This window comes from Haemaphysalis longicornis, unplaced genomic scaffold (genome assembly GCF_048455015.1).
Source record: "Haemaphysalis longicornis isolate Haplotype H1 unplaced genomic scaffold, Haemaphysalis longicornis Haplotype H1 scaffold_6, whole genome shotgun sequence".
NCBI classification, from domain to species: Eukaryota; Metazoa; Arthropoda; class Arachnida; order Ixodida; family Ixodidae; genus Haemaphysalis; species Haemaphysalis longicornis.
Genome location: NW_027526407.1, coordinates 141,509,264 through 141,526,094, shown reverse-complemented (window position 1 = coordinate 141,526,094; position 16,831 = coordinate 141,509,264). Strand labels below are relative to the sequence as shown.

General features: G+C 44.6%; 1 protein-coding gene across 1 annotated transcript in view; it reads right to left on the bottom strand.

Moving 5' to 3' along the window:
- LOC144141966 (uncharacterized) overlaps positions 1-12,413 on the bottom strand; it is a 32,854-nt gene extending 20,441 nt beyond the window's left edge. The window contains exons 1-2 of the mRNA XM_077673400.1: positions 12,288-12,413; positions 3,137-3,380 (exon numbers count right to left, since the gene is read on the bottom strand). Of these exons, the coding sequence (XP_077529526.1) occupies positions 3,137-3,372 (236 nt within the window). The 5' untranslated portion in view covers positions 3,373-3,380; positions 12,288-12,413. The remainder of the gene's footprint in view (positions 1-3,136; positions 3,381-12,287) is intronic.
- Positions 12,414-16,831: the final 4,418 nt, after the last annotated feature.

Below are 16,831 nucleotides of genomic sequence, written 5' to 3'. Positions count from 1 at the left end.
TCTTGGAGAGTAAAAAATCTTGCACTCTGTCGTTCCGTCGTCGTGTTTGGTTCAAGGACGCATCAGTCAGTTGATCCAATAAAAAAAGTGGGGGGGTGCGCGGCGGGTTCTTTGTAGTTCACCTTCCAATGTTTTTCTTTATTGTACTACGAACCTGCCTACTTTTTCTGCCTAGGCTCGTTAACCTTGTACCTTTACGCAGGTTAGAACCACGTCCCCGTACCTGTCTTCTCTAACTGACATTATTTTTTTAAATGCCACTTGACACGACCGAGATGAGAAAAAGAAGAAACCCTGTCTGGCCGAAACCACGTCATTCTACACCAATCCTTTCTCAGTAGCATGGGGTCCGCAAATGTAGCGTACTGTATCTTTCTGTCCTCGTGTGGGGCTCAGGGACACACAACGCGGTGACAACAACAGAAAAAGGGTGCCACAGGTTTTTGTGACCCCTCTAGCGAGGCCTTTTTATTGAACTTCCTGCCTTGCTGCAATCCCTCTTTTGAGTTGTTAACCATCTTATCCACTTAGCTGATACCGATTCCGCACTCCTGTCACCGAAAAAAAAAATAAGGAGGAGGACGCATTTTGTCGCATCTATGGCGAACGTTCCCAATTGTCGAATTGGCCTATGACAAATGTTCGCCTGCTACAAACCGCCTAATTACCTACAGGCCTAAGACGAAACGCCAGGTGACAAAACGGCCCAATCCCACGTCGCGGAGATGTATAACCATGAACATATACAAGGATACATATACCTAACATTTCAGAGAACACCTTTCTATATAGGTTTTTTTTGTTACTTCTGATATTCATCTGCAGCGTGTCACCACCGGCCTCAGGACGCAAATGAGTTATGTAAATATTTATATAAATCGAGCATGAGGGACCTTTCATTACCAAGACGCTGTAATGCTGCGTCAGTGGCGAACGCAGGAAATCTGCGAGCCAAATTTGGCCGCGTTGATGCTTGCTTTCGCTGCACACGATGTGAGGTGATGCGCCTCTTACCCTCCTTCGCCCTTTTCCCGGTTTCCCAGCACCTTTCGTACAAAACCTCTCTTCACTCTCCTTCTCCACTGATTTATTTTCTCCTGTGGCCGGCCACATCCTGGCGATATCTTATCTACAGATCTTTTCCATTTTAGCCCTCGCGTACCTTCTCTCCCCTGCCAACATTAGCACTTCGCCTTTCATGCTGTGTATCTCCAAATCTCCAACCCTGCAAGCACGACTCCTCATATAGGTAAAATGGCGTAGTGGAGCCTGCGGGTGTGTTCTTGATGGTTAAACGCTAGTTCGGGACAAGAGACCGCTCACTTAATACTGCGACCCAGTAACCAATCGACAAATGAGTAATAATTACACCAGTCCAACTCTTTGTGAGAGCAATGTATTTCTAAAGCCTGAAGCCCGATTGCCTTATCCATATGGGCATAATAGATTGGTCGCTCGACGTGTCTGGGTCAAACATGTTTCCGTCACCTTAGAAAAAGGGGCAGTGCGTGCAGAGCTGGTCAGAAAAAAAAACGTTTCAGTGATCCGGAAGCTTTTATTTTATTTTACACCAGCAGTAACTGTCGATACACAGCTGCGGGTCCTCGACGCCAGAAGCGCATAATTTTGTGTGTTAAAACTTTGTAGGAATCTAAGGCCTAATAGGAGCAATAAAACTAAAGCATGACTTGCTTATATTGATGAGACTAGTAATACAACAGCTAAATAAACACTTGATCATTTAGCATGGGTACTGTGAATACTAGGTCAATAAAATATGCTTCGCTACGACCACCAAGACCCATCCTTGAGGAAGAAAAGACAAACTCACGATGCCAATGTAGAACTGTCTCGGTAGCAGCTGATATTCTTTTCTCTGTATTGAGCCTCATCCCAATTCCTAAACGCCGATTCTCTAATGGGACTGCGGGTCCTTTATTCTATACTAAACTCTATTCTATATTGTTTGACCGGCTGATACTACTAGCCGGTCAAATAACGCATGTCGACAATACAATTTACCAAACTTTGTAAACCGTAACCCTGAGCCGCTGACTTGCCGCCATGAAATACTTGGCGCATCACATCGCCACTTTTACCGAAGTATGCATTCAATACATCGCAGACATGCTTGCTATTCGCGTCATTTTGACCATAGAATGTCATTGTAAGAAAAAATATTGCACCTGTCAAAGGCATTGGAAAAAAATTTTCTGTGATCCATTAACACCTAAATTCCGCAAGATACCGCCACCGTTACACCGAACAAAGAAATAGTGCTCAGTTCACGCTGCCCGCCTAAACTGCCCCGTTATCTTTACAAATATCTGTAGCCACAACTTCGCTTACAAAATAAAGCCCCTCCCATGATGTTGCGGTAACATAACCAAGAAGTGAACCTGTTTTAATATATTCGCACTCATTGTCAATAACCCAGTGATATATATCCCAAATCAACTGAACTTTGCAGTAGATCTTTTGAAACGCCTGGCTAACAGTCCATCTGAAACCACTTCGTGGAGCTAGTAATGCTCTCCAGCAAAGCCTTCAACTGCCCAACATTCGCACCATCTCAAAAAAGAATAACATTTGGGGCGGCAATCTATTAGAATAACTTAAAATTTAACACTCAAGTTCTCGAATCTGTTGAATTGTTTCAAAAAGCGTGTGAAGGAATATCGTACGTATATCACGGAAAAAAATTCGCTGGCGTTGTTGTATGTGTCTTATGTTTGTTGTTTCTGTCTTTTGCCTCTTTTACGTTTTGCGACAAGAACGTTTGCAACATCAGAAATTTGTAGCATTGTGTGGTTGGGGTTTTTTGCAACGTTTTTGATCATTCTCTGGGTTGTGCAATGCATTTTTTGTGTATATATATACTGCTTTAAAAAAAGAGCTGTCCGGGAATTTGGCTGTTTAGAATTATTCACGACTCCTTGTGACTGGGAGATAGGGCTACGCTTGGACCAAACTCTGTACACTAAAAATAAAATCAGCTTACAAAAGCGACATCGCTTTCAAAGCAATATCCCCAAAAAGCCAGGGCAATAGATACAATGGCACAACTCCTCATAACACTTAACCACAAAAAAATCGGTATACAATATAGCCTAGGAACGAAATCTTGTCCGCTTACCCGCCAGGGCCGCAGCCGATGTCGAGGCACTGACCACGTGTACGCTGGTTGCCTTTCCTGTCCATAGGTGACGGCCCACTTGAGTGAAACGCCGCAGCAAAAAAATGCAGGAATGCACCCGTAGAAGCCTTCACGGGTTGAGTTACACGAGCGTACGCTTGAGCTCCATCAGAAGTCTCAGACCAATCACCAACGTAGGCCTTGTCATTTTTCTTTGCGCCCTTAGTGTCCTCCATGCTGATAACTGAAAGTGACAAGAAAGTTCCCTGCAGCCGCTCTGACAGTAAAAGCAGGAATTGTTTTAAGGCTACCACATGCATTCGTTTATTTTGCACACCAATCGATTATAGTTTGGGCTCACTGTCTTTTGGTAAGGTATATATCTAGAGAAACACCAATAAGGTAGGTTTGGTGCTAGGTTAAAGATTTCTGTACATGTTTTCACTCCCGACTCCAGAAAGCCGAGAACATAACTTTTTGTAGGTATAATTCTTATTTTTATTCGGTAACCCAAGGGGTCAAAGAGTGCGTAGATATTTTGCAATTTGGGCAATTTTGCTTCGTATTATTGCTCCTAAGAAAAACGTTTGTGGTATGCAGCGCAGTTTTTTTAGCACTCCCTTCATTTTCTTCGCCAGCATAAAGACTAATCAAAGACCTGGCTGCCATATCTCCGTCGATAAGATCGACTTGTGCCATGCTTAGACAAACATCCTCTCGCTCCTTTCGTCACTGCCGATAATCAATGCCCAAGGAGCCTTATAGCTACGTGAGCGAGCGGTGTCGCTAACTCCAGGAATGGGAGGTAATGCCGTGTCTCCTATGCAAATCGTTTGCTCTGATGTAAACAGTTCGTTTACAACAGAGTTCTAAAAGCAGGCTGTAACAGCGGGCTGCTCCGGAAATTTTCTGTCAAGTTTTCTGGAGGTTTTGCTTTGTTATCGGCTTGTCGACGTCATTAGTGTTCAAGAATGGACGTGAAGTTGTTTTTTGCAAAGTTACTTCAGGACTATCATGTGCACCGGGGTAGAGTGCTGCGGAATATATACCAGGCATCTACATAACTCCCCGCCACTGTTTTTGCTTTTTTTATCACGAAAAAGAGGCTGTGGCGTCTTTATGCGCAGTAGCGCCAAACTGAATCAGCTAAGACATGTTGGCGTGTGAACCATTATCGAGACGATGGCCTTACATGGAAGGTAGAGCAAATACGAGGGATGTGCATGGCTTAGGTGCTACCGAAAATATTACAAGCAATGATTTCCGCATGCACACTCCAGTTATTATCCCACTGGCTGCAAACACGGCATGAGCAAGGCTAACCTTACCATTGACGTCGTAGCCACATGCGGCCAAAACGGCGGTAGCAATCAGCAGCGAATGTGCTTATTTCGCAGCCGGATTTTCCCCATTAGCTGCAGGGTGCAGCTGCAGCTCGCGTGGGTGTGCGATGGCCTAACGTGGCTATTTGGTTGCTAATATTAAGATTTTAGGAATATTTTTTGCTTTGAGGCCTAACGATGTGAACCGGTACCCACGACTCGACGCAGAGCGCAAGCGACGTTGCTTGGAATGTTATTGGGCTCATGAGTAGATTACCTGATGTAAGACCTCATCTGAACCCAATAATATGCCCACTCAGGTAGAGTAGACAGTGACGCTTACAACTGCTGTGTGAAGGTCCTTCGTTCGCCTCAATACAGTAGATGCAGGCCCCGCATTTGTTTCAAGTGCCAATATAAGTGTCGTTATAATTGCCAAGTGTGAGTGGTCAGCTCATGAGCGTGTAAAACCTTCATAGTCATCTGCGTGCCGCAGGTTATAAACTACAATTTGGCTTCACAGACAAACGTGGAAATCCTACAGAAGAAGGTGCACTCCCTATTGCTATTTTATTGACTTTACTGTGGCGTTAAAAATACTCGTCGCGGTTTTGCACACCGCACTCAGGCATCCCGATTTCCCGTCGCAGAAAGAGTTTTTTCGTAAATGTATAAGAACCAATTTCAGATACTTTTTATCCATGTGGGCACAATTTTCTTTCAAAGCGTAAAAATAGCAGTTTCAAAGTTTCTTGTGGTTTTTTACGAGTGAGGTAATCATTTTAAAGATGAATTCACGATTTATAAACTCATGAACCCAGCATGTTACATCATCTAAGAAAACCAATGGTCTGGGTTAAGAAAAAAACCTCTTTTGGTAAATGTATTTTTGTCCGTGCGTCGTGACTTATCTTCTGAGAAATGCACAAAAGCCTTCACCGATGGTATTTTGCACCACGCGAAATACTTTACCGCAGTTTTCAACATGTACACCTAAATTTTTGAGTAAGTGGCAAGATGTTTGGCGCTGCCATACACAATAATGGCGATTTATTTCACATAGATGGTGAAGCATTATTGCTCGGTATTGATTGCCTAATTACCCTAACCACTTAATTTATGCCCCACTTTAGGACACTAATGCAATGTGCATATCCTAAAAGTTATCTTCTCTGTTTCAAGTCGCCTTTGGGCAGCAGAAATACGAAGCCACTACCAACAATATGTTGACCCCAAAATCAACCAACCTCGTTTGTTATACTTGCTGCATTTCGACAGCCTTCCAGAACTCTGTATATTACCTAGATATGCATTCTTCTTAAGAAGCAGTTAATCAAGCAGGTGTATTTTCAAATCGACCCCTAATTCCTTATAAAACGAAAGGTTTCACTGGAGCATCCAAACAAAGCAATCCTTTACCGATTGCCGATTCTGTAGTACTCTAAACTGGCCCGGCCCTGGCAATTAACATGCAGAACATGCTGGTCTGTTGGCATGCAATAGTATACTTTTCAAATTAAGATTTTATTTATAGCATTCATTTCGAACACTACTTATGTGAGCAGTCCTAGAAAGCTAAGGGATGCCTGTTTTGCACAATCCCTCATGCTTGGTGTCATTACTGTTTTATTCTTCTGTGTTAGTAACAACGCTGTTTTACATTGCACTTTTCAGGCTTTCGAGCATAGATACCAGGTATCTATTGCCTGCACGGTATACTGCTCTTTCTTCCGTGTAATTGCAAGCTTTTGGGACTGTGGTCTTATCAAGTACACCACTTTGGCACCTTCGTTGCGTCTGCATCTTTTTGATCATTCGTTCCTGATGAGATACCACAGAGCCCATAGTGGGGTGGGAAAAAGTTCTTTTTACTCTTTTATTCCCAGGGCATTATTACCTTGTGTTAAAATCGCTTATGAGCTAATGAGCGTTATAATTGTGCTCAAATACGGGAATAGCATAACAAAATAGCCATGCATAGACGATGCGGCACCTGGTTGCAAACGTCTGTGACAATCGTGTAGCTAAAAGTCAAACGAAAACTCAAGGGATGCTCAAATCACAAGGTACTCCCATTAGCCAGGTAACTGCACGTAGAAAGACGTTAGGGAACTAAGCTGATGTCTATGCCTTCGATTCCAACCCTCCAATGACAATCAGAACTGATGAACCTAAGGTATCGTCGAGGAAAATGATGGGTGTTGGCCATTCGGGGGAGTGGGGTATAAACTATTTTATCGTGGAATGCAAACATGCAGGCCGATGGCGTAGATCTGCACATTTTTCACAAGTGCCTTTATCATGCCTGTTGTCAGATTCGCTGTAACCACTTTTCAGAAAGTGGTTGTAGTGAGTGAAAGCGAGCAGTCACCGGTGTTTTTGCGGGAAAAAAAAAACATTATGCATAGTCGCAAATCTGGTAAGGAAAGCTAAAAAAAAGGATCGCTGCATGCCAGACGATAAAGCCACAAGCGTACACTAGCTCCACAGACACTTCGACGTCACGTTCGTCCTTCATGTATTTGCTCATTTTAGAGCCCTAATTAAACTTTTGAAATGCCCTACTAGCCATACAAGGGGTCAAGTACTCATGCTAGTGTCATGTACAGGGGCCGTCTAAAGTAACTGGAATGCGGTTTCATAAATTTATAGTAATTTCTTCTCCCCAAAACGGCCTGGCTGCCTTAGTGTGCATTTATAGGAGTCCTCCCTAAAAGAAAAGCCTCCTGTAAACCGGTAAAGTCTGTCATAAAGCAAGTAAGATATATATTGTGTGATATTCACAAATCCTTGTTGCAGTTACTCATGACGGTACCTGTACGTATACGACGGAAGTGTATCCATAAATATAAATCCTTAATTAAACTTTTAAAAAGCTCTACTAGCCTTCCAAGGCTATCAGTACTTGTTGCAGTGTCACGTACTTATGCGACGGCAGTCTCTATCAAACATTACTTTCACGCAAACGGCTTCCTGGATACAGCAACAGCGTGAACGTGGAGGTAAACCTACAAAATAAATTTATCCTACTTTTTTCGTATATGAAAAAATCTTGTTAGCTTGACACTGCTTCTAAGGTATCAACTAAAGTTCGCCCCCGACAGTTTGATTTTCGATTCATAATGTTTTGCGTCGGTACGTACTGCGCGGTTCCCACATTTTCGGTTCTCAATGGTCTGTTACCATTGCAATTGAAAGAAGAAATAAGGATCCGAGTCAAACGTGCATAACTACTTCGACGCAGAAAGTTTTCTGTCGAGTACGCACGGGGTACTGCTTTGGACTTCACGAAAGACTAGTTTAGTGTGTGCGTCACCTTTTGTACTGGCTTATAATGAGTTCAATCCAAACCTGATAGTCATATTTGCATGTTTAAATTCTAAAATATTTTAAATGTCATTTTCACTGTTAAGCCAGTGCTGCGGCTTGTCAGGGAAACTGCGGGGAAACTGCATGGGTTGTGATATCCTTTACCGAACTGTTTTTTGTTGACCCTTAGAAGCCTGCAATAGAGCACTGCACGAGCCCGGGCGTGCCCTGAAGCCTGGGCCCGGCACAGCCCACGGGCTCGGCCGTGCCGCCCGAAGTCCATTATCGGCGGGCCCGGGCCGGGCTCGGGAACGACGGAACGGGCCCGGGCCGGGCTCGGGCTTGAATTTATAGGGCCACCCGTTAATAGTTCCGACGTGAAGTGTAGAAAAGAGCATAAAAATGAATATCCAGAGTTTTCTTTTACGCGCTTCTTGATGTACACATTGCTTTAAAAACGTGTTTTGCTAGGGCTGATAGTCACTATACTGATTTTAATGACATTTCATGTACTGCATCAAGATTTTATATTTTGTGTAGAACATATCAAAGATACGATTACAAGGAATTTCCGGCGGCGAAGAAATGAATTCAGCCACTCTGGAGCTGTGCACCTATGTTTACGTACGTGTGTTTTAGATGTCGAACCAATCTAAATGTTGCCGCCATGGCTGGAAATCAAACTTGCGTGCTAGAGAAGCGCCACCACTTAAGAACCACGCCAGGGAAAATAATTAAACGCATGCACAAACTCGTGGATTCAAAAGGGGAGCAAGAAATTTTATTAATACCAACTTGTGACCGAGACAACCACGTGACGTTGCCAAGAGTGCTGGTCATCAATGGTGATTTTGTCTCTCGTGTAAGAATACGAGCTATTATTACGCCGATGTGGCGTGAAGTGCAGATTGTGTGAGCTAAACTACGTGCCCTTTTACACCCTTGTTCTTTGCGTTTCAATTCAGGACGTGCTTGTACAGACTACATGCTGCGTCTGATTTCCCGCTACGAAGAAACTGGACCAAATATAATAAACAAATTTTCTTCAGCGTCTAAGACCGGGCCTGGTCACATACATGAGGGCCTTCTCTAGGCTAAAAAAATGAGCGGGCCCAGGACCGGGCCGGGCCTTGAGACGACGGGCCCGAGCCGGGCCCAGGCTCGGTGTTACGGGCCTGGGTTGGGCTCGGAATTTACAAACCGGGCTCGGGGCGGGCTTGGGCATTAAAATAAGGCCCGTGCATTGCTCTAGCCTTCACTGTAACTACGCTCTGTTTAGAGTGCCGTCCAGCGGTATTACCGGCACTCCAATAAAGCTACGTCCGCCAGAGTTTCCACGAGAAATGCTACGTCTGACACTACTGCGGTCAACTTGACGTAACGGAACGTAAACTAGCTTAACAAAACCTTTGTAGCTATAAATGCAACTAAAGATAAAAGAAATACAGGAGGATAGAGCCCGACGAGAAGCACCGCGCTTAGCAAGTGGAAGCTAAGAAGGAACCTCTACGCCGCTACAGCACACGATCTGAGACCTACATTTTGTTGTGGGTTGCTGGATTAAAAAAGATGAATTGGTAGACACAGATCTTTAGTGTAGGGATTATAAGGAACCGAGGAAGGGCGTTTAGGCTTTCTAAATTGGAGAAATGGCATACTCGCTATTTTAAAGATACATGTGCATTTGTGGAACTGACTGCTGTGAATGTTGTATTATCCTGCGTTAGGCACAAAGCTTCCTCCTGTATGGTCTGTATGGTTCAGCTGGTAATGGCAAACGGCTTATGGAAACCGCCCTAGATATCATCATTTCGTTACACGCCGTTCTCACGTATTATATAAAACTTCGCCTGTTTGTAGTTTTGTTCTGGGTTTTTTGGTTACTTCCTTCATTTTGTGGTTTGTTCGTCTTTCACACTCTTTTTCTTCGTAGTACTGTCAAAATATTCCTCACCAATTCCCACTCCACTTCTACTTTAAAACAAAAAGCCATAGTTCTCGCAGTTGCAACGCAACCAGAACAGGCGTTAAAGACTTTGTGACTTCGAGCTTCATAGACTGCAAAAAAAATATTCTGCGACAGGCACTGGATTTATGGTATTTTGGTTGGTCGGGTTGGATTTAAGAGGAGAATTTCTCAGTAACAGAAAAACTGGCCTTATCATGGCCGCTTTTTGTTGGTTAAAGGAAATACTTAACAGGAATGTAAGGGTGGAACTGTTTGTCCCAAAGGATTTACATAAAACTTTAGTGTAGGGATTATATGATACCGTGGAACAGCGTTTCTGTTTTGTAAGTTGGAAAAATCTCATACTCGGGATGTGAAAGATACGTGTGCATTTGTGAAACTGACTGCAGTGAATGGTGTTGTATTCTGCTTTAGGCATGGAGGTTTATCATGCACGGTTGAGCTGTTATTTCTAAAGGGGATATGTAAACCGCCATAAACATCGTCAGTTCGTTATACTCAATCCAGACGTAGTATATAACACTCATTTTGATCACGAAGTTTAATGCGCTGACGCTACGCACGCGATGAGGCGCACCATAATGGAGGACTCCGGATTAATCTTGACTACCTGGGGATCTTTAACGTAATCAGAAATCTCGAACACACGGGCGTTTTTGCTTTATCGCCTCCATCAGAAAAGCGGGCGACGCGGCCAGGAATCGAACCCGCATCCTTGCGCTAGCATATAAAACTGAGGCTGTTCGGAGTTGCGCTCTTCCGTTTTATTGTTGCTCTGTTTATTTTTTAGGAAGTGCGCTAACTCCTTCAATCATTATTGTAAGTAAAACAAGAAGTTTTGCTCTGGCCACAATGGGCGAACACTAAACTTTAAACAGTAGAATTGTCAGACCTATGCCACCTGTTTGGTCCTGCTTATTCTGCATGTGACGCAAGTTTGAAACCGATATATCGACTTCTTGTGGAAAACAAAAAGGGGGAATTGAATAGGTTTACATATGAATTCACTGAATACTGGAAAAAAGAATGGTGGAAAACTAATTGCGGAGTCTAAGAGCGGCATTCATCTTTAAATTTAGTTCTCATTGCACAGCTTCAGCTTACTGAAGCAGGGCCTAGTAAATCTGGAAACGTGTTAGAGCGGGGCACTGCGTCCTAGATGAGTACTCTGACCACGTGATTATGAAAACAGGATTGGTCGAGTAACAAAGTGTGCTTTCATTGTAGTTTAACTGTGCCACTATCATGTGGCACCCACTGCTTCTTGGAAACCAGTGGCGGCTGAGTGGAATTGGGCAGACGTCCCACTAGCCAATGGAAGAGCACGACCAGAGGACATCTGCGTTACCCCAGCGTACCCCGTTCTAAGCACGTTTGGGAGAATTAAAGTGCCTAAATCCAAAGTTTTCAGCATGCCGTGATGACAGCAGGGAGGGTCCGGAGAGGTACACTTTCGTAATTAGTTATCCTTACACTGATGAAGCTGGTAGTGTTATTATACGGCTGGCTCCAGCTATTCCCTTAAATAAAGTAGAACTCCGGTCTTACGTTCCTTATTGCTGCGTGTTCCCGGCTGCTACGTTGCTTTTGCCTAGTCCCGGCGCAGCTGACTGAGAATCCCATGTAATACCTCCCTCACTATTACGTCGTGGCTCAGAGTACGGTCTCTTATCATGCGCCGAAATCTAACACTCCGAAGCTTTCCCAGGAAACATTCACGGACCGCCATTTTGACGTTTGACGAGCCTTGGCCAGGCCGGCTATTGAACTGAGTGCATGAAGCAGCACGCAGGTACTATTTGTCATCGCTAGATGGCTCTACGTTATCCTATGCTATTACCATAATCACTGTGCTTACAACGTAAGTTTCACTTCGGATTGCAGGTAGTGTGTGTTTGCCATAAAGCACTACCGCAAGAGTAGCACGAACTCTGGTGGTCATCATGGGCTTCGAATTTGAGAACACTATTGAACTTGCAACAACGAACCATATCGTGCTTTAATGGCGTCGCGATAACGGGAGGCCCTTTTCTTCGAGAAAAATTTGACGTACTAAACGCAGTAGACGAGCATCCAGCGCGGAAGAGAGTCGGCATCGCTAGGGACCTTGCATTGCCACGCACGGGCGCAAAAAGCGGGAATTCTACATTCTGGAGTTTTTTGTTTAAGTTAGAAGCTCAAAGTTGAAGAAATGCATGTTTGCAGGCTAAAGCTCCGCTGTTTTCTTTCGTTTTCGGAGTTATCCTCACTGCTGCGTTTTCCTGGCTTTTACTTTTTGTTTTTACAGCCAGATAAAAAACGTATGAACCGGTTCAACTGAATTCGAAGGTGAAGCTCGCTCTACTCTTAGGCTTTTGGTATCCTTCAAAAAATGTTCCGAAAGATTTAGTGGTGCTCCACGAATTCGTGGTGTTGCACGGAAGGTAAAGAATCTTTACGACGGGTTGCAACAAGACTTCAGAGATTATTACAAGAAAACCGAACAGCGGAATATTTTTATTTGTTTTCCCATATTTGTGCCAGTCTTCAAGATAGAAAATTCTGCTCTCACCTGAAGCCACCTAGGTAGAAGTCTTCAAGATAGAAAATGCTGCTCTCACCCGAAGCCACCTTGGTAGAAGTGAAAAATTGTGAAACCACAGGAAGAGCGGCACCTGCTCACTGCGTCAGCAGCTGGCATAGAGGGGAGAGCTTACGCACAAATGTGCGCAGCGGAAACGAGGCAGCACGCGTTTAACCTCTCACAAAGCAGCGGTCTTCTTACAGCGTTCCAAATGTCTGAATGTTGCTCTCACCTAGGAGCACAGCAAAATAAAAATCAACTTAAACACAATTATGTGGGGATGGGGCAGCCGCTGGACGTCGGAAAGCTTTTGTTAAACGTCGCAGAATACAGAGCCTGAAAGAGGATTTTGTCAAACGAAGGAGTTCAGGAGTCTTCAGAGCAGCTGATCCGTCCGCATGGGGGCGAAGACTTTGGTTTCATTAACCCTTCAGTCCTCTCACCTCTTGCGCAATTATGACTACTCTCTCGTCTGCGGCATGTTAAAGAAAGTAGTTCCAGTTTCGAAATATACCCACTAAGCTACGCATTAGGCCGCAGGGCATCGCGCCCAAAAACGCCTGTGCGTGCGTTCAAACTTCAATGGCCTCAATGCTTTCAAGCACTACCAGCGAACGGGTTTTTAGGGGCGTGCCAGGATATGCTTGTATATGCCAGATGTATCACGGCTTCCGTTCATGCGTGTCACGGAACATCGATTCCGACACACTAACAATCTCTTGAAACACATAACCCGGATTAAATTCGGAGACCCCAGCTATGCTGCAAGTACGTTTGTTGAAGGCACCGCCATATTCAACACATTAACTGACCAAATTGTGAAATAAATATTGTGACCAAATATTGTGAAATAAAATAAAATAAATCATCATGCACCAGGAAGCACAGTATCATCGTCCTACAACATCTAAACAAGGGCGTGCCTTTTTGGAGCTTGTGGAATACAACACTGCCAACTTACCCGTCATACCACTCACCGCACCACCATCGGACACCATTCCATTGATCAAGGTACCTAAATATATGCACCCCGAAGAGAACGCCGCACGACGATCCGCACGCACCCGCATACAACAACCCGCCGATTCACTTTATTACCATGTCGACGCCAGCTTTACCGCTGGCAAAGTAGTAACTGCAAGCAAAGATTCTTCTGGCAACGCAGTCGTTAATCATCACCACGACGTCCCTTCTGTGGCGACAGCGGAAATACTGGCCTTAACGCAAGCCATTACTCAACATGACCACCAATGAGAGAGCACTGTCCTTCGCTCTGACCCACAAGCAGCCCTGCGGGCTTTCCTTCGCAGTGAACTGCCTCCAAATAAACCAGCTGCGCCAGCTGAGTATGGACAGCGCCATCGTGATAACTCAATCGCTTTAGAATGGACCCCATAATATTCTTCTTCCTTAGGCAATGCTCGCGTCCACGATAAAGCCTCAACGGCCTGGTGTTCCGACACTTCCCAGGCCTTGCCCGAGACCTACTTCCTGGCAGAGGACAGGAAAGGGCACCACCAGGAACGAAGGGCCTATATAAAGACACTCCGAATAGCCCGCAGATAAATCTCCAGACCCCCTGATTCTCTTCCGAGGAAGTAGACGACACCTCTAAGGCAAGCACAAGCACACTCTCTACCAAGCGACTACACTGTGCATCAAACAGAACGATTCAAGCAGACCGCATTGCCAAATGTGCGGTTCCATACCCACACTCACCCACACTTACTGGACCTGTCCCAGAGCCCACACACCGTAAAGTCGCTCACTACCCCATCACATTTCCTCCTTGGGGGCCTGGGTTGCCCACCTCGGCAAGACGACCTCTTCGTGGACAACTCTCCTTCAGCACCAGCTCAGCATCAGTGTGGTGGTCGTTTGATCTCAACCTACTAGAGCGTGGACCTGGACATGGGTCGTATTAAAACGTTTACTCTTTCTCTCTTTCTGTCTCTCTTAACGCGTTGGAGGTGTTGGCGGAGGAGGGAGAAGGCGGCGGAGGGTTTCATTCGCGGAGAACGCTAGAGATGGTGCCGCGAATTTACCCACATCATTTCCCGCGCGGGAGTCCCTGCTCACCGGCGGTGGCGGTACGACTTTGTCGTCTCCTTGAGCGGCGGTTGTTTTGAGCCTGTATTGGTGGAGCCTCGCGTCCAATGCGCGGTGCCTTCGCACGGCTTCATTAACTTGTTCGACAGCACCTCCAGGGTAACCCGCACCTGAGGGAATTAAGTAGTCGTACGGCAAACATACGTTAAGCATTTGCTTGGGTTGCTGGTAAACAAAATGGTGAAACCCAATACAGACAGCTGGCCTCTTGACAAACGCTACCTTTCGTGCACTGCTTGCCACGAATAGGACTCCGTTTTCTAAATTGGTCATTACCAATTCGGTTGTGTTTTAAGAAGTATTACAAAATGCGAAAGTAGCACCAGGTTCCTATAACAGGAATTATGTAGTTTTGTCAGCCTTCTCGCAATTCTAAAACTTACTAAAGTAACTAGTTTAAATCGGCATAAATGGGAATCACTAACCTCAATGCCGAATTGTGTCGGTGTCTGCGCTTGTGTCGCGCGCTGGTGTAGCCCCAAGCTACCACATCAGAATGGTTACATTCCGCTGTCTCACCCTTCGAAAGACGCTCCTGTCAGTTTTCGTTCTTCTGACTCACGGCCGGGCCAGAGCGGTTGCGTCCGCTGCTCTAGCCCGGTCGTGACCGATTCTGCTGCTGCGTTCCGGACGCCGCCCCCGCGGATTCAAGGTAACGAATGGCAGTAGCTCTGGTTTCACTCTTTGTGGAGCCACGTGTGTGAATTCAAGTCACGTCGCAGGGGAATTGTTGTGGGTGCCGTTTAAAGCTTTGCTTCTCAACAACCTCCCCAATGTGCATTGGAGCTTTTTTTTTGGTTCACAGGTAATTATTTACGCATCAAGCAAAAATAATAAACAGGAATTTATATAAGTTCGAGCCTTGACGCTTCGATGTGAAATCAATGCATCGACATGAGATCCTAGCTATATTTAGAAAGTGATGTTTCTGATAGTGCTTTGATAATGCAGTAATGTAACTGGTATGTTCCTTTTAGTCATAATAAACTAAACGTGTCGGGTTATTGTCACAGCTCCGTGCGTAATCAGATTCGTTCAATATTTCTAATTTCTCTGATGAAGAGTAAAAACGCTTTTTCTTCTACGCCTTAAAACTTTTCGTGAAATTTGACATCTGTAGTCTAGACTTTCACGACAGTAAAAAACGCCCGTCAAAGTGTTGCAGCTCCTGCTTTTGGCTTATGGATGAGTTGGACACAGCTCCTTAGATGAGCGGTTTAAAGCATCGTAATGGAAGGTTGCGCGGGGCGGATAAACATGCAGTTCCATTGCGCGGCAGCTAATTAGGAATTTTTTTCAGGGCTACTTGGTGGCGTAGATGAAGCTGAATTTTCGCATGTAGAGAAGAGGAAGGCTGAACGCACGATTGATTTAATAGAAGAGCAAAGTTTTTGTTAAACAACTGGTTCACATAATGCACAGTTGGAGTGGTTTAAAGTTGGAGAACCAGGATACCGTGTGAACACTGACAAAAAATTGCGATCACGATGAGTGGTGCTATTAGTGGTCGGAGAGTTAGTTATCAATTGTGAAATATCAATCATGGTTTATGTGCTACTTAATTTTTTCGTAACATCCCAAAGTCGTCTTGAAACCGCATTTCAAATATATTACATGCACGTCTTCTCTTACATAGCGATGGGCATCTGTGCAATGGTGCCAGAAAATACGGAGCAATATAGATATCCAGGTTTTCTTATACTCTTTAAAACCTACGGCCTGTCATTGATTTTAATTTTGTTTTACTCTTTAGGTATAATCTACTCGGCAAAAAAGAGACATTCTTTTAGACATGTGTATTCCGGCATCCATTTTTTACAATATTAACTGCGGTACTGCCAATGCTAGATTCAGCATGCACCGGAATAAAGTGGCCGCCAAATATCACGCAGTAAAATGTAAGGTCTCCGCGTGACATACTTTCAGAATGGGCTTCCTCCGCATAGCAGCGAGGAGTAAGACGCGATATGTTTCAGCCGCAGACTGACACAACGTTAGTGTAGGAACACAGAGCGTGGTTACGTTTAAGAACCTCCACTGCTTAATAATGCTCATCCTTCAGCAACTGCTCGTACTCCGAGAGCTGTTCAACCTCGTGGGAGCTGAAAATTAGACAATAATACATCTCACCTTCCCTTTTGTACAGGTGCGTGGTTCATTGGAAACAGCCAGATAGGAATTAAGGAACAGAGGTACGGCGAACATTCTTGCAGTCATTACCAGACTGACCGCAACTTTCGCTTGTGCTTACCGCCTACACGTAATCGATGGTTATGTCAAACAACTTGCTTATAATTATTCTAGGTGTCTTAAGTCGCAGAAATAAATTTATGGCTTAACAGTGTCTGCACCTCCGCTACCTTTCCGCTAACTTGATTGGCTAGATAGACGGGCTTTCTGTTTCATTAGTTTTGTTTTTGTTT